A 20,030-nucleotide genomic window follows, 5' to 3' on the forward strand; every position below is an offset into this window, starting at 1 on the left:
AGCGTCCAAATTGCAGTTGCATAAACCCTGCTAAAAGGCATTGAAGGGGTTTTAAGACTTTTTGTTTCAATAAATTTTGCGCATTTTTGAGTTTTTTTGTTGCTCAGTTACCTAGTGGCGTTAATGTTACAACTCTCTGGCTCTTTAATGAAGCTGGTTTAATTTTTGTTTCAATAATTTCAATTCAAATCGAACTGTTTTACCTGTTTTAGACACTTCTTTTAAAAACAAAAGAGTGCTTTTTTCGTTTGTCAATTTTTGATTTTGTTTTTTTTTTAAATTAATTTCGAAGGAAGTTCAAAGCAGTTATGTATTAGTCGTTTTGGCAAAATTCTTTCTAGATTTCTCGGTTTTTCTAGAAATTGAGATTTTTCTAGATTTTTCTTTCTAGAGAGAGAAATCAAGTCGATCTAGATTTCTGTCTCATTCACAAGTGACTGCAGCTGAACTCAAGCTTGTTCTCTTCGGTGACCTGACATGTTCTCTTGCGTTTCTATTGGCACAAAGTCAAATGTCTCTACCTGAACTTAAGAACCGCAAATTTGCGGATGCGTTGAGCTTTTCGAAAATTCGTTTGGAGTTGGTTTTCCTGTTTCGTTATTTATCCTTTTTTATATCCAACAAACCGTGCAACGTTTTTTAAACGATTAAGTGAAATGTTGTTGTTAATTTTGATTTCTTCTCTTAGTAATGGCAATTTAAAACGCTGATCTATTTTTATTAATCAAATGATGAAAAAATAATCACTGAACATGTTCCGATCCCTCTCGTACACAAACTTCTGCCCTTAACCGAGACTACTTTTTTCTATTCTACGCACTTTACCTTCATCGCAAACGACTATTTTTGTTTCCAGTACAAAAGAAAAAATCAAAAATGAATTACCAGAACCGAATAAACTATCAGTTTGGTCATTTATTTCGTTCTTCGTCCCTGATAACAATTAATCTTAACAGTCTATGCTAAACATTTTTTTTGAACAAATGATTCGTTTTTTAAGTATCTTCACATGTTTAGCCGGCTCTTTTGAGCCAGGAGACGGGATCTCACCTTCTGATGGTAGAGGATCTTCTGCGAAGGCATGCACTGCTTGAGGGTCAAATTGTGAGTTTGGACGTCAGAATCAACCAGCTCCAGCCCAAAGTGAACAATGTTTTAGCAGCACAGCACGCGGATAGTGAGAAAACCGTCAAACTCTACAACGCCCTCAAAAAAGACTTCAAATTGTAAGCTGCTACCAAGCTTTTGTTGAAAGCTGCCAGATCCCCACCCGCTTTGCGCATCTATTTTTGGCCGACGCACCTGCTATATTTGTGCAATATTTTGCCGATTTGTGCACAACAATGTTGCGGACTCATGCCGAAGGGAATAGGGGTTGATAGTAACGCAATGAGATTGATATAAAATCTCGAAACCATGTTAAATCAACCAGGTATTCGACCATCAGAACTCACAGACTGTCAAGTGGCGTCACGTTGGCGGATGATGTGTCATTACTCAGTTTTAGAAAATATGCCGATTGATGCGTTTTATGTTGTATAGCATTATCTATTAAATCTGATAGAAATTCGGATAGCTTTATTTTGTGAAATGGAGATTTTTTCATTTTTAGCGTCAAAGACAGATCGAATAGCAGGCGCAAAGCCCTGGAACAGAGTTTGGATCTCTTTCAATTCCTCCAAGACGCAGACGAGGAAGAGATGTGGTTGGACGAGCAGAGCCAAATTATGATGCATCCTGTCATTGCACGTGACCTCTTATCGGTCATTGAACTGCAGAAGAAACAGAAAGCCTTCGAGCAGAAAATCAGCACTCACGAAACCTTCATCAAAGAGATCCTAAAACGTGGGAAAACCTTGATGAAGCACCCCAACAACTCTGGCGTTGAAGCGAGAATGGAAATTTTGCCCAAAAAGTTGGATGATCTGAAAAACTTTTCCTCTGAGAGACTGGAAAGATTGCAAGAGGCGCTTGAAACCCAGCAATACTATACCGATGCGAACGATATTGAGTCCTGGATGAAAGAAAAATATCCCCTTGTTTCGAGTGACAATTACGGCCAGGACGCTCTGAGCGCCACAAACCTGTTTGATGCGCATAAAAAGTTGAACGAAGAAATCGATCACTTTGCAACTGACATCGCTAAACTTCGGGAAGACGCTGATCGTTTGAAGAAAACAGAATTGGCTCTTCAGCCACTCAGTGGAGGCATCGAAGCTGGAGTTGCGGACGAGTTCATGGAAGAAGAGGTTTATTTACCTGTCGAGATTGAAGATCGTGAAGTAATTGCGCGGGAAATAGATCACACAGATACAGAACTACGTGAGATTCCTCGCGTCACAACGCTGCGGGATTACAAGGACAGTAAAACGGAGCTCATTGTTAAAGCTGGAACCCAGTTTGATCTTCAAGATCATTCGGATGAACTGTTTTGGGTGGTTAAAGATCCGAAATCTTCTCGCGAGTACACGTTGCCGAAGAATTTGCTGAAGGATTCTGGTGTAAGGCGGGAAGAAATACACGTTAATAAAGTGCACACAGTTCACGAAGAAGTTGCTGTGAAAAGAATTAAGAAAGAAAAACGAAAAGTCAAACGAAGAAAAACTTTGAAATCAGGGATCTCTCCAATGCAGGGTGAAAACGTCACGAAGAGTTCTCGCTTTGATGCGGAAAATATCCAATTACGTCAACAAACTATCGAAAGCTCATACAAGCAACTACAAAGTTTATCATCTGCGCGATTCCAGATGTTGCAAGATTTTGTTGACCTTTTCAACTTCTTTGTCCAGGCCGATGAGTTGTTGACGTGGATTGACACAAAAGATAAATGGATCCGATCAGAACTGAGTAACAAGAAAGATTCCCCGGATTCTTTGAGACATAGTTTGGAGACTTTCTTGACGGAACTTGTTGCGAACGAGCCAAGAGTTACTAGAATTCTGAAAGAAGGTGAGCAAGTGTCTCGCGGATCCATTGGTTCTTCGAACAAACGTCGAATCACCTCAATGATGTCGAATATCAAATCGAAATGGGAAGCCTTGAATAAATTGAAGTCAGAAAAGGAGAAAATCCTTGCAGGAGCCGCAGGATTGCACGCGTTTGAAGCCGACATGGAGGGCGCAATTGATGCTGCCAAAGATTCGGTTGCTCTTTTGGAGGCGGGAATCGCTGGAAGCAATGACCCAGATGCTTCTGGACTCCTGAAACACAAAATGTCACCCGATGACATACAAGCGCAGATCAACAAATTGACAAAAACTATTAAACCTCTAGATGATCGAATCAATAAACTAATTGTCCTCGGAAATTCTCTTGCTCAGTCTAACCCAGAGCAAGCTGCGCTGATCAGAAAGAAGGTTGCGGAACTTCAAGCTACCAGGGATAACCTTCAGAATTTGTTGGACGAACGATTGGAACAACTTGAGCGTGAAAAGAAATTATGCCAGTTTAAAAAGGATTGTGAAGCGCAAATTAGCTGGGCTGATAAAGCGCACGATACTATGTCGTACAAAGACCAGCCTAATGATTTGGAAACAGTTTCTGAAGAGATAGCCAGCCACCAGAATTTGAAAGACGAAATTGATCTACGGATTCCGGTAATCGAGGACCTGATTGATCAATCTGAAGTACTTGCACCAATGGCAGGAAATGATAAAGATTTCGATTCCTGCGGAGCAAAAGTCAGAAAGCTTCCCCTGCAGTTGGAAAATGAGTGGAATGACCATGACAAATTTTTGGATGATTGCAAAAATGCTGCACAGTTTTACCGTGATGCCGATCGCGTTGAGGCTCAATTGAGCGCGCAGTTAGCTCTTCTATCTTCCAATAATTTAGGAAATTCAGCTGATGAAGTGGAGTCTCTTACAAATCAACTTGGTGCTCAAAAAGACAAAGTTCAGTTACTAGATGACAAAACGAAGAATTTGGAGAACAAGGCTGCCAAAATGGCAAGGGATGGAAATGTGGCAGCATCGAAAGTTAACGCAAAACTACAAGACGTTAAAGCTTTGAGAGATAAGGCGCTACGAGCACTCAATAAACGAGAGAAAGACTTAGAGGACAGTTTGGACTACCAGACGCTCCTCAGAGATGTTTCAGAAATGGACGATTGGATGTTAGAACGTCTGGCGATTGCACAGGATCCCGACTTCAAAGTGATGTCTAACCTGGACAAAAAGCAGAAAATGGTCTCAAACTTGGAGTCAGAACTTGAGAAAAGACACCCAGATTTGAACAGCATTGCCGAACGGGGAAAAGTTCTAATGAATCAACAACATTATGCATCACCGGAGATTAAGCAAGCGTTGCTGGCTTTGGCAAAACGGTGGAAAGATCTTAAAAATGCGGTTGAAACCGCCGGTGGAACTATTGGTCTTTCGCACAAACAGAAAGTTCTTCGAGATGATATCAAACACCGCAATGACAGACTGGCCGATCTTGAAGATATCATCAACGCTGAAAATCTTGGCAATAGTTTGAACGAAGCCAACGATTTATTGAAAGATAATGAAGTTGTCGAAGAGGAAATTTTAGCGGCCTCCGATGACTCAAAGGGTCGATTGTTCCGAGAAGCCGAGGGATTAATTGAGAAGGGTCATCATGATCCAGAAGGTGTTCGCAAAATGGTGTCTGGCTACGCGGAATCGGTTGCGTCATTGCAAAGTCAAGCTTCAGACAAAAAAGGAAAACTTGCTGACTCGGTTAAATTTTTTCAGTGGAAAGAAGACGCGCTTTCACAGAAGGAGTGGTTTTTGGAACGCATGGATGACGCTGAAAGCACAATCTACGGATCTCATTTGAACGCAACCTCGAATTTGTTGACAAGAAATCAAACCTTAGATCAAGAGTTGACCGATCGCGAGGCTTCCGTTAAGGAACTATTAATGCGTGCGCAGAACATGTTGATGGCTAACCATTGGGCTAAAGAACAAATTGAAACACTTGGCGATGAAGTGACTACTCTTTGGAACAACATCAATGCTGCTTGCAACAACCGAATGCAGAACCTGGAGTCATATCGAGATTACTACCAACTCGTTATGTCGCTCGAAGATGCACTGGAATGGTGTGATGAGCGATTGAGCCAGTACAATTCCAGAAGAGATAACGTCAGCTCCCATCCTGACAAATTAGATGAGCGAAAAGCAGCGAACGCGTTATCCAACCATAAAACAGACGAAATAGCGGTTAGCCGTTATTGCTCTACTTTGCAGGACTTGGACGAGTCGTGTGAAGCTTTTATTGAAACTGAACATCCGATGAGCGAAAATATCAAGTCAAAACAAAATGATCTTGGCGATCGATTGGAACATCTAACTGATGAACTGAAGAAAGGAGGAAAATACTTCGAAGCTTGTCAGATGGCAGCTGAATTTCAGCTTGAATCAACGGAACTTTGTGATTGGTTTGTCGAAGCTGCACACAAAGCGCAAAGTGCTGATTATGGCAAAGATTTTGAAAGTTTCCAAAAGGTTAAATCGGATTTTAACAACCTAAAAGAATCGATTGAACTGCATAAAACAAATCAGTTGAGAAATTGCGATCAACTGAATGCAAAAATACAGCGTACTTGGCCAGGAGAAGAGTTCATTTGGGTCGAGGAAAAGCTTGATGATCTTTCAAGTATGGCCAATGACCTTGAAACTCTGATATCTGACCGTCAAGACTTGATCGATTCAGCAGGGGAACTTCACAAATTTAACTTTGACGTTGTTGAAGCCCTTGGTCAGATTCAAGAGAAACAAAATTCAATTCCGACAGAACCCATCAAGAATCCGACACTACAAGGAGTCCAGAAACTTCTCAGAAATCACGAAAGTCTGGAAACGGGTTTAGTAGTTCTGGAAGCTCAGCTTCATGCCTTGGTCGAGGAATCGGATAGGTTAAGTCAGGTATATCCCGGCGAAAACGAAGAAAGCTTAAAAGCAAGTAAGAGTATGCTCGTCAATGCTTGGCAAACTTTGAAGCGTGACTCAGCAAAGCGCAAACAAAATTTACTGCTTACACTCGAGTTTCAGAAATACAAAGGAGCTGCAAAAGATTTGCTCGATTGGTTGGCTGATCAAAAGCGAGTGGTGTCAGCGATTAAAGGTAGATTTTTTTTATTGTGAAATTTATTGATTAATTCCATTTGTAATTCCGTATCTAATTGTAATTTTCCAAGCTTTATCAGTGTTTGATTATATATTGCTCTCAATCTCAGCTTATGGCCATTATATTAGTCCTGCTCGTCTTTTTTATTATAGCTGCGAAGCTGTAAGCTGAGCGTAGCTATATTGCGGTGCTCTTGGTTTTTTTACAATTCAAAGAATTTGAATTGTATTGGGGCGCTGTCTTTTTTACGACTCGAAGAGGAGTATTGGAGAAGTCCTTTTTTTAACCAATTTTATCGGAGTGATTTTTGAAGCGGGAAATGAAACGCGTGAAAAAATTGGAGTGATTTTGGCGCTGAACAAAAGTGAAGAACGGAGCGAAAAAAGAGTGGTTTTTGTTCATGCCGCTGTTTTTGAGAGAGCGAGAAATTGATGTGTGAAAAAATTTTCTCTAAGCGAGCGAAATTTTTTTGTTCACGTGCGGCATTTTAAAGCAGTTTTTTTCATTTATTTTGGTTAAGAGGTTTGGTTATGGTTTTGTTTTAATTTTAGGCTGGTTTCGGTAGTGCTTTGAAGGTTTGTGGAAATTCATGTGAATTTTATGATAATTCGGAGGTTTTTAATGTATTTTGCTGATTTTCGGGCTAATTTTTGCGGTTTTTTGACGATTATTTTGTTTTACTGGCTCAAATGAGTTTTGAAGAAACCCCTTCTAATTGAGCAAATTTATGGTAACAATTGGTTACAATTTTGTGGGTAAAAACCATTTTTTTGTTGAGAAATATGACAAATAAATGGCGAAAATTGGAACTATTTTTCTTAATTTTTTGCAGTTTTTCGTTTTTTTTAGCTAATATTCTTAGCCTAATATGACTTGCCTATTGTTTTGCGATTAACTGGATACCATTTTGGCTGATGGGAATTTTTCTTTGGATTTATATGCTTTTGAAACTTTAAAAAAAAATTGATAACTTTTTCCAGTTTTTCAGTAAAAGTTGTTTTTAGGAGCTTTTTTTTCATAATTTTAGCCTAAAGTATTTTTTTCAAAATTCACATCAGTGGTTTTTGTAAGTACTAGTTGTTTTGATGAAGTTATTTTGGCAGAGATAGTTTGTTCGGGATCTCAATTTATAACAAAATTTGATCAGATTTTTTATCATATTTTAACAGACTTAATTTTTTTGTTTTTACTTTTTTGTTTCATGACTTTGTTTCAAGAAAATCATAAATTAGTGGAGGCACGTTTTGTTTAATGAGTTGTTGGATGGCGTTTAAATGGATTTTCACTTCGAGTCGTTTCCAGAATTCTTCCGGCTATGTTTTTTTTAAGATCTGTTCACACATTTTCATGATTTTTGAAGTCAAATTGGAGTAGTGATTTTGGTCACGCCGAAACAGGAAATGGAGCGAAAAAGCGAGTGGTTTTGCGACGTGAAATTTTTTTGGCCTAATTTTGAAGTAGAGTGAGAAAACGGTGTTTGAACAAAAATTCGCTTTCTCGCTAGTGGTTTTTTGTTCACATGCGGCAATTTCACTTGGATTTTTACTGTTTTTCCGATTTTTTTTATCTGATTTTTTTCTAAATGGTTCTCCCAATTCACTCACAGTCCGTTCTAGGTCTTGTTTTTTTTTGTTTAGTCAATGAAAATTCTTTGAATTGTACGTCAGGACTTGTCCTGCTGTGTTTTTTAGTGCGTCGTCTCCATCGATGATTCTTACGACCATAAAATTGACAGTCCGAATCTATCCCAAAAAGTGTAGTGGTCTATTAAAGGACTGGTGATCGATCTGTATATCTTATTTCTTTAGCTGTTTCGATTCATGGAAGGCCATAAGTGTGTATCGCGTATTTTTTCTTTTATGTTTTCAGTTGACAAAAATGTGGCCTGAAAAAATTTTCTTCTACTATTTAAAGTCATTCGACAATTTCTAGGTAATGCCGAAAACACTGGCCATATTGTTAGTTTAGTCCGAAACAAAAATGCGCATTTATAAATCCCTGATTGAGTAAAAAGTGCTAGTAATAGAAAAATGCTTTATGAAATTAGGAAAAAGCTGTTATGAAATTAAACTGATTTTTTCGTGATATAAATTGGTATCATAAATTATTATTATAGCTTCTAAGCTGTAAGCTGAGTGTAGCTATATTGCGGTGCTCTTGGTTTTTTTGTTTCGTCGTTTGACGCTCTTTTTTCATTTTACATTTCACACAGCAAAGCTGAAAAAGTTAAATTTTCTGAATGACTTCTTCGTCTCACTAACGGTATTTGCGCGCGTGACGTCATTTCTCACTCGCTTTAGCGAAAGTTTTTAGGTTATTTGCGTGATTAGATTTTGATCATACGTGACTTACCTCACTCAATAAAATGACTTTTGCACTTTAAAACTTAAGTTTAGTTTGAATTTGTTTAAGGTCAAAGGAACTCATTTGTTCAGTAAAGGCTCCTAATAAGAGGCTTCTGTGGAATTAATTTTATCAAGCTTTATTAATTTATCGCTGAATGTTTTTTAGCCTAGTTTTTTGAGAGGCGTTGATTTTTTTTTCAATTTAGATCTGTATCTGTTTCTATCTCTATTATATGGCACGCAGCTCTATTCTTTTGCAGCTATTCCGGCAATCTGCCGGCTATGTTTTACCTCTTTTTCTTACTGCAATCTTTCCGTCTGATCGTTTTCTTCGTCTTACCATTTGACTTTTCGTCCTGAGAAACTGGATAATTAGTTAAAGACCAGAGGGAATTAAGTTCTCGTAGAGCTTAACGGATCACTAGTCTCCAGATATGCGATTCATCAAAACTGTTTAGAGACATAAATTCATGGTATGGAACGCGGTAGAGTTTGATCCCCTCTCCCCCACCAACACATCCCCCCCTTCCCTCACTCCATCCGTAACCCCGCTCCCCTGTGCCCATTCTCACCCCCCCCCCCCCTCAACTGAGCTAAAGCTAGTCTCACTAAGGCGCAGCTACGTGCTGACGAAGCCAACCTCTCGCCAATTGTTCAGAGCAATTCGCCTGACGTTAGTATGTTATGTTTATGGCTTGGAAAAAGACTTGAGGATATGTCGAGATATTTTTGGTACTGTTAAAATATTTCATATCGTTCAAACTGGTTTTAAAAAGATTGCAGCTGTGTAATAATTTTTGGTTGTGTTTTTATTCAATTTGAGATAGTTGGAATGAGAAATAAATTGCTAGAAACTAATTTACTGTTTGGTTCTTGTAGTAATTATATTGGTCCTGTTGGTTTTTTCATTCCACTTTTCACTTGATCAAGTGGTCTGGCCATCTGATCCATCCCGGCCTCAATAACGGGATAAACTGGCAAAGCCTGAGAGTTTTAAGTTACTGTGCAGCGCGTATAGCTTTACTAGCTTCTATGTACGCTAGGTCTATCCCATCCATACACTTACGCCAGCTACAACCTAATCCAACCCTTCGGCATTAGTGGGAGAGCAATTAGGCCGACCTTTCGCGTTTACGTTTTTCTATTTATAGCGCTGTCGTTTCCTTCATCCGGCCGAATTGATTTTTTTTCAAGAAAATTATGATAAAGTGGTAGTGAAGATACCGGGCGGGAAGTCGCTGTGCAGTTCTCGTCGAGTTTTACTGGTATATGAAATTGCGATTCACAAAACAGAAAATTATTTATAAATTTGCGCTGCGCTGTCGAACCAAATTTTTGTAGATTGCCCCCCCCCCCTAATTTTCTGCCCACTTTTTTGCTTACTTTTGACTTGCTACCCTCCCGCCTTGAATTTAGCAGTTATAATTGGCTTTATTTTTAAGCTTTATTTTTATTTTCTGGTTATTTTAAAAGAAACGGAATAAATCTCCACCTGAACAATGTTTCTTTTATTTGCGTCTAGCGTTAAAAGCAGTGAATGCGACAAGATTGAAGATTGAAATGGCAGAGATTCATATGATTTCTTCTTCTTCAATTTCAGAGTCAACAAACAGTGCTGACTCAATGGACCAGTTGAAGCAGTCTTTGAATGGAGTGAAAAGTGCGTTGAAGAACAAAGACGAGGACTTCAGAACCCTTGTTGACAGAGGGGATCGTATGATTACAAGTGAAGACGTCTACCCGGTTGATGAGGTAAGGTTCAAATGACTGATTTTAATTTGATTTGTGATTATCGGTTTTAACTGAATAGCTTCCAAATGTTACTGGGTCAAAATGTTACTTTTTCTTGATGAGCTAATAGAAGTGAAGTTTCGCAAGAATCCGTTTGATTAAAATCTACTAAAACATGAAATTTTGTTTTAAACACTGACTGCGCAAAAGCCCCGGGTATTTCTTTTTGACCTATTGTGTTTTGGAAGGAATATATTGGCGGGTTTTTGATAATTTGCCTAATTTTCTGGCAGTGACATGGCTCACTTCGCTCTCAATTGCTTTTCTCATTTTTGTTCTTGGATCATGTATGCTTTTTCCTCTAGCTTCCCTTTCCCTTGACCTATATAGTTTCTTTAGGTTTCCGCTGACTAATTAAGTACGTTGCTAAAAGAGAAGCTATAACAAGGACCTGGTAGCCGAGTGCTTCCTTCGCTTGCTCCGGACGTTGAGAGTTCGAATCCCTCTCTTTTGCACCCATAAAATTGACCAAAATTGCCCCGCCTGTCATATGAGGTCAATTTGTCCAACCTTCGTCGGTTTATGTTTACATTTGAGGACATTGTAGACAATTTCGAAAGTAGTAAAAGAGAATTGCGTGAGAGACCGCTATTAAAAAATTTATCCAGTGAAGCTTTTTAATTGCTCTCAAACGAAGTTTGTAGCAATTATATTAGTCCTGTCAATTTTAAATTTTTTGAATCTCAGAAATACAATGAACAGAATTGTTATACCAAATTTTGCCAAATAGATGTGCTTTATTAATAGCCGCAAAGCGATTGCTGAGGCTATTATTCGCCTTCTCTGGTTCTTTTTTTTTCGTCGTCACATCTCAATCACTTCAAATCTGCTTTTTGTTCATTCGTTCTTGCAATTTCAACAGAAATGCTTGTGTGACGTCATCTTTCACTCTAAGCGGAGCGAGTTTTTTTGGTCAAACATGACTTACCTCACTCTCAAAAATGACTTCCTCACCCTCAAATTAACTTTTCTTTAAATCAGAGAGTCAAGGTGAAGAGAGTGTGTGAGTGTGAGTTAAGGCCAAGCGATGTTTATTTAAGAGCAGCTAATAGGAGCAGTAATAAATTATACAGACTCCTTTAATATAAAATCTCATAACTATTCTCATGACATAACATAACATCTCATAACATAATATAACTAAAATATAACATCTCGTCCTTTAATGAGAGAGTAATTTTTGGTCTGTCTTTTTCTCTTTTATTTAGACTGCAGTTCTACAAAGCTTTTGCGGCTGTTTTCTGACAATGTGCCAGCTATGTTTTTGGTATTCGCCCAATTTCTACAAACTTTAAGTCAGAAAACTTTGCCGTATGGATGCAAAAATTGCTTTTGCCTAATCGAGTTTTCACCGAATATGCAATCCATCGAACAAATTTTTGATCATGTATTCCCTCTTCTTGCATTTTTGGGCAGGCAGTTTTAAACTGTACTACCATGCTACTTGATTATACTTCTGTTTTCTTAATCATATTAACTATTATTGTTTAATTGTTAATTATAGCTGAGTTGTTTAAAATGGCTAAAGCTATATTGCCGTACTGTTTGTTTTTGTTTTGTCATCTGAAGCTTTTTTCGTTCTACATTTTTTTCTAGCTGCGACCCTTCAAACGTCAATGTTTCTCATTTTTGCATCTTTTTAACTGCATTATTTCAGCGGTGTCATTTGTTAGAGTAATTAGCAGAGGAGTTTTTAACTGCATTGTGTGATCAGTTTTCGATCATATTGACGCACCTCACTCTCTAAATGAGTTTTAACACAGAAATTAATAATCCTATATATTAAACGCGTGAGCTCTTTATGAAAAGAATAAATTTCTGATTTGGTCTGTCATTTTTGACTATTGTTTTGACACTGCAGATCTACCAAGCTATCACGGCTATTTTACGACAATCTGCCACTATGTTACATCTTATCGTATGGAATTTTAACTATCCATTGAGTGCAAACAAAACTGCTGTGATAACATCAAATAGTTTTCATTCACTCGAAGAAAAACATAGGTTTAATAACATAGCTATAATAGCATCAAGTATTTTTCATTGAAGAACTTAGGTATACTATCATTATCTTTGTTTACTCTGTCGAATTGGAATCAGTTTAAAGAAACTTTGAGCTCACCGGGTAAAATAAATATGACAAAAAGTTTTTAATTAATTTATTGTTTAGGAAGCTGAGTTTTAATTTTGGCAGAAAATTTCATTCCAACATAAACAGTTCATATCAGATCATATTTTTACTGTATTTTTACTGTATCTATTTTGAAGGCAAGTTTTCCTTCCTATTTTATTTGTCATTCCGTTATTCTTGTCTCTGGTGCTTTCTGAAATATGTAACTTTCTCCGTATTACTGTTTCGTTAGAGAGAACATAGAACAATGTAGCTGTGATTGAAAAATCTATGAACTCATTTTGTTTCTATTTTCACGAAATTGTGATCAACATAATTTTTGAGTTAAAAGTCAATGCAGGTTTGAGGTGGGCTTAATCCGGTGAGCACAGTATTTTAGGAGATTATTTATTAGTGATTCTTACAAATTCTTTAGTTGCTATTTACGATCTGATGTTTTAACCAAACGTCCGGCCTTTTTGGTTTTATTATATTTTCATACGTGCTGATTTGGGCAGCCCCTCTCTTTGGGCTTAACCTCTCTCGTTGGGCTTCGCCATGAAAATGAAATGTTCCCGGAAAGGCAACAAACTGACGGCTGTTACAAAAGTATCACCAACAAATCTACATATCCATTTTCTCTTGTTAGTATTTTAATTTAGATACCTCTAGTGCATACAATTGACAAATATTTTGCTGCGTTTGGTTAAACTGTCTTCAAGTCTGTGATCACTCTAAGCTACAGAAATTGTTGAAAAAAAACCAAGGAACTCCTCAGAAGGTTTCTTTCGTTTTTTTTTAGTAATTCAATGTACAACCAAATTGAAAGTGATGAAAAATTGATGGTTTTCTGTATTTGATACAATAAATGTGAGTTGGAGTTGTGCTGAAACAAACTGGTTGAAACTTACATTAAAGACGACACGCTACCGATCCTCCTTGCTTGTCAATTGCTCTCAAACGAAGTTTGTAGCAATTATATTAGTCCTGTTGGTCTTTTTATGCGATTTTTTGCTTGACTGATTGTTCGTCTGACCCATTTGACTTTTCGTCCTCAAAAACGGGATAAACGGGTAGCGCCCAGGGGGCATTAAGTTGTCTTAGAGCCTTTCAGCTCACTAGTCTCCAAGTATGCGTTTCACAGAAACTGTTTTGGAGACTTATACTTATGGTGTGATGGGCGGTTCTTATAGGTTGACCACCCCCATCCGCCTCCCACATCAGCACCCACCTCATTTTACCCCCTCCCTCAGTCCCCACCCCAGCACATCGTTCAGGCAGTAAGGGCCCGTGCAGCCGAAGACCCCCACCACCGTTGCACCCATCAATCCCCGCTGCACTCCCACCCGCTGCGCTCACCTCTCGCCCTTCAACTAAGCTAAAGCTAGCCTCACTAAATCGTGGCTACCTACTGACAAAGCCAACCGCTGACCGGTCGTTTGAGAGCAATTTGCCCGACGTTAGTCGGTTATGTTAATAGTAAGTAGGGTTGAAAACATTTTTATTCGGTCAATTAGCAGACCAATTGTTACGGAAACGGTTGTAATATATCTTCATTTCAGATTTTTACAGATACTCAGGTATATTATAAATGTCATGAGCTAGACTAAATGATCACTGTCACTGTATTTTAGGGTTCTGTTTTGACCGCATTTAGTGTTGCTTCAAATCAAACTTCATTGACTTAGAAGTAATTTTTATCTCCAAAAAGAGTTTGAATTTGAGTTGAGCATTGTAAAAATGATGGCTAGCTTAGCTTTGTGCTCGTTCGAATGAGAGATCACTGCTGCACTGAAATTAATTTAGATTTTTTCTCAACTGTTAATGCGTGTTTAGATTGACCAGTTGCTGAACTCGGTTTTGAATAGCAAGTCAAGTTTGGAGAAGGACGTCTCTTACCTGGACACCTCAATCAACCATCAATCCCAATATTTTGCCTTCTTGTCGAAGTACAAAAACTTGAAACAGTTGATGGCAAATGAAACCCAAATTCTGAATTCAAGAAATAGTCGAAAAGTGTCGTGGCATGATCCGAGAGCCAGTGTCCGAGAACAAGAAACGTTAGAAAATAAGATCAACAAAGAGCAAGTTTTGCTGGACGAAGTTAGGAAACTGGCTCAGGAACTAGAACTTTCGGAACATCCCAAAATTAAAGAGATCAATGACTTAGTGAGCGAACTCGAAACAAGTCGTTATCAAGTCTTAGCAAAGTGTCAAGCTCGGCGCGCGCTCTTAGACGCTACGGTCGACTTTATGGATTTCAACGTTCGGGCGGCCGAGGAGGAATCGTGGCTGAACGAAAAACAAATTTTAGCTGACAATGAAGACTACAAAAAAGCGGATACTTTTGAACAAAAGATTAAAGTTCTGCAAAAACACCAGGCCCTCGAATCTGAAATCGAAAGTGGTAAGGATCGCTTTTCGGTCTTGAAAACTGATGCCCAAAAAGTTATTTACCCCGGACCATACGCTAAAGATTGCAAAGCGACTATCGGCAAGTTAGATAGTTTGTGGCGAAAGCTTTTGGATTCACTTAACCAGAAAAATTCTGTTCTTTCCGAAGCGCGCGAAGTTGTGAAGTTCTTCAGTGAATGCGATGACAGTGAACAATGGTTGAAAGAAAAAGAATCTTTGTTGAAAATGCGAGATTTAGGCGATGACTATGAACAGTGTTCTTCAATTCTGGACAAATTGAACAAAGCTTCACCCGATGAAATAACTCCGGAGAAACTGAAACAGCTGAACAAATTAGCAGATTCGATTGTTAACAAAGGTCAACTTGATCCACAAGCGGTGCGAGGTCGCAAAAATGAAATTAACGACCGTTATCAGAAAGTTAAGAAAGATATGAAGCTATATACGAACGACCTTAAACGAGCGTTAGAAGTCCATAAATTTGTCAGAGATTGCAACGATTTGAACGACTTGATCTCCGAGCGAACTTCGGTAGCTAAAAGCGATGATGTCGGCAATTCGCTTGACTACGCGCAAAAACTTCTCAACCGCCACGAACTTGTTCAAAAAACTACAATCCCGGAGCTCAACTCCAAAATTGCGAATTTAAAAGTTGAAGGCGGGACATTGATTGAGGCCCAGCCAGATCGTGAACCAGAAGTTACGAGTGCCTTGAATCGTGTCAACTCTAATTGGTCCATTCTGCTCGACATCACCGCTCAGAGGCAAATGAGTCTTGAAAATTCTGTTGATTGCTTCACTTTCTTGCACAACAGCAATTTAAGAAACAAGTGGGCAAAAAATATGATTGATTCAATGCAAAATAGAGTATCGCCCAAAACTGTCAAAGAAGCCAATGTTAAGTTTCAAAATCATCAGAACTTGCACAAAGAAATTGAAACGAGTGCTAAGGAGATCCAAAAGCTGGTTGACCATGGCAGAGGTCTGTCCCAAAAGATGCCTGGAAATTCCGGCAGAATTGAAGAAGCTAGCGCGGAAGTTGAAGAAAGTTTGAACCAAGTCAAATTATTTTGGGCTCGAACGGCGAAGGAAATGCAAGATGATATTCTGTTCCAAGAATATCTGAAAAATGCAGCTGATTGCGAGCTCTCGATGTCTAACAGTGAACTGTTTTTTAACTCTTCAAACATCGGCGATTCTTTGAATTCGGTGGAGTCTTTGATATCAAAATACCAGTCAAGATCACAGCTATTTGCTGAAATTACAGCGCAAACTAACGAATGCGTTGCTGAAGGCCGCAATTTAATCAATAAAGGTAACTACTTAGCTCTGAAAATCGAAAGTAGAAACGAAGAATTGTTGAAAAAGCTTAAGTCAAGCACAGGTAGTTGTGATAGACGAAAAGAACGGCTGGAAGCATCGAAAGATGTTCAGAATTTTCTGCAGAAATCCAGAAAGACGTTGCTCTGGATTGCCGATCAGGACAAAAAAGCTCTGGAAGAAAACTACAAAGATCCCACAAACTTGCTGCACAAAATACAGTTGCACTCAAATTTTGGAAATTCGCTGAAACATCACCAAAAGCAAGTTGATGATCTCAAAAATGTCGGACAAAGTTTACTTGATGAGAAGTTTGATTTGCCACATGAGGGAATTTTAGCCGATGAAGAGCATTTGAAAGTTGAAGTTGAATCGAAAATTAACGAACTGAATGAAGAGTGGCAGCTATTATTGGATCATAGCACGGATAAAAAGGCGAAACTTCGCGAAGCTTTACAAGGCGTCGAATTTAGCCGAACTGCTGAAAATGTCGAACATTTCGCGGATGAATGTGAGAAAGATTTCGAAAGCAACGATTTTGGTGAAAACTTGAAAGGAGTGAAAAATCTAATCGCGAAGCATGATAAAATGAAATCGAAGCTTCATGAAAAGTCGGATAATGTGGCATCATTGCTTGATATGATGGAAAGTTTGAAAATGTCGGAATCATGTCCGACAAATGTCATGCAACAGCGACTTGATGACATCGTCGCTAGATACGACACGCTTGCTCAAGTTGCAAAACAACGTGATGAACAGCTTCAATCGAGCCTGATTGTTCAGACATTTATTGACAAAGTTATAGTTCAAGTAAAATGGACCGAGCAAAAGATGTTGGAAACTCGCTTCGATTTAGAATGGACTAAAAATAGCTCGGCTAATCTAATCGATTCGATGTTGGTTCAGAGCGAAAATTTGGACAAAGAAATTGTGAAAAGTGGAGATATTTTGGAAGGCCTAGAAAACGAATCCTTAGAGTTGAGTTCTTCTAACCCGATACATAAAAATGCAATTCGACAGTCTTTTTCGAGCTATAAACTGAGTTTTGATCGTTTGAAACAGGCAAGTCATGAGAAAACTGAAGTATTGCTTATTATTCAAAGTGCCTTCAAGATTTTGACTCGTTTGGGCGAAACGAAAAATTGGTTGGTCCAAAAGGAAAAGTTTTTAAACGATGTTGACGCACAGGGTTTTGTGCGCGATGAGCAATCATGTCAGAATGTTCTAGAACAAGTCGTTCATTTCGAGGCCGAACTGAGGAACCAGAAAGCGAACATGGCGCAAACGGATAATGAAATTGCGGAAATGGAGAAATCCGAAATACTGCCTGATAAGGAAATGTTAGTACCTATAATTCATCGATCAAGTTCGTTTGTTTTTTTAAGCGATAAAAGCTTATTGTTACCATCGAAAAAAATAAGTTATAAACAAAAATTGTAGAGGGTTTATTTAACTTAACAGGTTAATTTTCAAGAGTAGATCGACTGTAATTCTGCGAGAACTATAATTTATCATTTATCATGGTATTTTCATTTGGTTCTTCTGAAAATCTAATAGAACGTTTTTTTAATCGATTTATTGACATGCAATTTTTAGTAAAGCTGAGTGGTGCAAGTTAAGTAACAACTTGTGCTATATTCAGGTTTTTGCAACTGAGGGTGCGCCCGTAAGTCTTTATGTATGCCAAATCCTTTTCCAGTTGTTACTTTGCCTCCCAGTGATAAATGCTCCCAAATTTTTAATAAGTATGATTCCCATGAAGTACAGTGTACATATAGCCAGTAGTGTACGCATTTCACAAAGTAAGTAACTAGATTGTTGGTCACAGCGTATTATTTATGCTCTGGCTTCGATGAAGTTTCCATTTTTCCAGCAATTTATATAAAGGAGTTGTTTGTTCAGATTTCGTTTGTATTAGTGCAGTCATTTTAGTTATCCGTGTTTATGAAGAAAATAGGGTGTAAATTACCATCCAGGACATATACCCAAATTATATTTCGGGATTTTGTTAAAAGGGGGAACACATTCCTGGTATGCGAAATTTTGAAGCTCCTAGCATCTAGTTGTTTTCACAGAAAATTTTTTAGCTCGATATATGGCACTGAGCTGGTTGATTTCAGAACTTGTAGCGAAGGGTTTATTTTTCAACTGCTCTCAAACCAAGTTTATAGCAATTACATTAGTTCTTATGGTCTTTTTTGTTTAATTGCTCTTGAACGAAGTTCATAGCAATTATTGTAAACGTGTGTGTCTTTTTTTAATGCAAAATTTTTGCTTGACAATTTTGACTTCTCGAGTGACTTCTATGCCCTTAACTTTTTGAGTTTCGCGTGATCTAAAATTCTCTCTCAATCGCAATTTCAAGCAGCTGAACTCAATTGGCGGCAATTAAATACTAAAAGTCAAATGAAAAGTGCGCCGAAACTGGTGCCATTTTTTACTTTTAATCAATAATGGTATATGTTAACCTCTAATGTGGTCATTTGAAGCCCACTATTGAACGTCTTAGTCCCATTTAGGCTCCCCTACCCCCAACTGAAGCAGGCTGCAATTGATTAGAGCACCCACTAGTCGTTCGAGAGCAATTCTTCCGACGTTTAATCGGTTATGTTTTTTTAAATCGTGCTGCGGGTTTTTTTGTCTAACGAACAAATTTCTGTTGCAATAGTGCATTAAGTTCTTTTAACACACTAACCACCACACCACCTAATACTGATGGTTGTATAATTTCTTCTTGTACAGGAAAATTTTGATGGTTTGGACCATCTGCCAATCTGGCCTGCCTAATCTTAAGGTAGTTCAAAAAAACAAAGCCCGCCCTCAGCCAGTCGTTTGAGAGGAATTTGTCGGACGTTATTCGGTTATAATTATTAATAGCCGCCCTCATCTTCTCAGCCGGCTATTATAGCGCTCCTATTTTTTTTTTACTTCGTCGAATAAAAAAATGTTTCGCTTTACCTCATTTTGCCGCCTTTTCAACATTTTGCGTGAAATCTTTTTGACTTCTCTAGGCTAGTTTCTCTCTTCTCTCATTCTGCTAAAAGTGTATTTGAACATCAGTTGCTAAGCAAGGCAATTCAAATGAACAGAGTTGGTATAAAAAATTGAAGTCAGAAATAGAAACGGGATAAACCCATAAAGCCCAATTTTAGATGCCCGCTATTTGAACGTCGTTCCTATGAGTCTTAGTATCCACCTCTAATGCTTATTGGTGTTGATAGTAGCCCCTCTAGCCTCTCTCTAAGAAACAGAAGTATGTTCAACTACGAAATGCCATCAAAATAAATCGGACTTAAAAAATATTTTTTGTTCAAAAATCTTTTTTTTTCAATATATTCTATTCGTTCAATCCCAATCATGCTTATTGGAATCAACGGCGGCTATTTTCCGGCAATCTGCCGGGTATGTTTTAAAATGGCAGCCATAAAGATGAAAATGAATTTTTACCAGCATGCTCTCTTACCAGCATGCTCTCTGATGCCCCATAAAGGGAATGATTATCAGATTTTTTCTTTCAAAATTAGTCAATTTTTTTAGCTGCAAAGTCCAAAAATAACTTCCGACAAGAGAAAGATATGGAAATTTGATTTGAAGAAAGTGGGCGAAAAGGTGGCTAATTTTTTTTTCTGTACAGGTTTATCCCTGCTCCTTCACCCACCGCGCTCACCCCCGCCCCCCACAATTTAAAGAAAGCAACCTCCCTAAAGCGTAGCTAGCTACTGACGAAGCCAACCGCTCGGCAGTCGTTTGAGAGCTATTCGCCCGACGTTAGTAGTTTGTTCCTGTACGCTTTTTCAAATTTCTGCCTCGAAAGTATTGTTTATGCATTGGCGCTGATTTATGCCCTCTGTTATTTGCCGATGCTTTTCCTATTAAACTAAATGAATCAACATTACAACTTGAGGTTTCTAATTTACTTGAAATAATCTTTAAAAAATGAAAAATATTTTTTAATA

The 20,030-nt window shown here is 38.3% G+C and overlaps 1 protein-coding gene across 1 annotated transcript; it reads left to right on the forward strand.

Moving 5' to 3' along the window:
• Positions 1-994: 994 nt before the first annotated feature.
• On the forward strand, positions 995-17,740 carry LOC142357195 (spectrin beta chain, non-erythrocytic 5-like; the record flags this gene model as incomplete). The annotated part of the gene is made up of 6 exons (XM_075408861.1): positions 995-1,226; positions 1,613-6,090; positions 10,039-10,190; positions 13,902-13,919; positions 14,176-17,414; positions 17,717-17,740. Coding segments are annotated over exons 1-6 (8,081 nt in total), but the record flags the coding sequence as incomplete, so codon positions are not given.
• Between the last annotated feature and the right edge of the window lie 2,290 nt (positions 17,741-20,030).

This window comes from Convolutriloba macropyga, unplaced genomic scaffold (genome assembly GCF_964194025.1).
Source record: "Convolutriloba macropyga unplaced genomic scaffold, txConMacr16.3 SCAFFOLD_3091, whole genome shotgun sequence".
NCBI classification, from domain to species: domain Eukaryota; kingdom Metazoa; phylum Xenacoelomorpha; order Acoela; family Convolutidae; genus Convolutriloba; species Convolutriloba macropyga.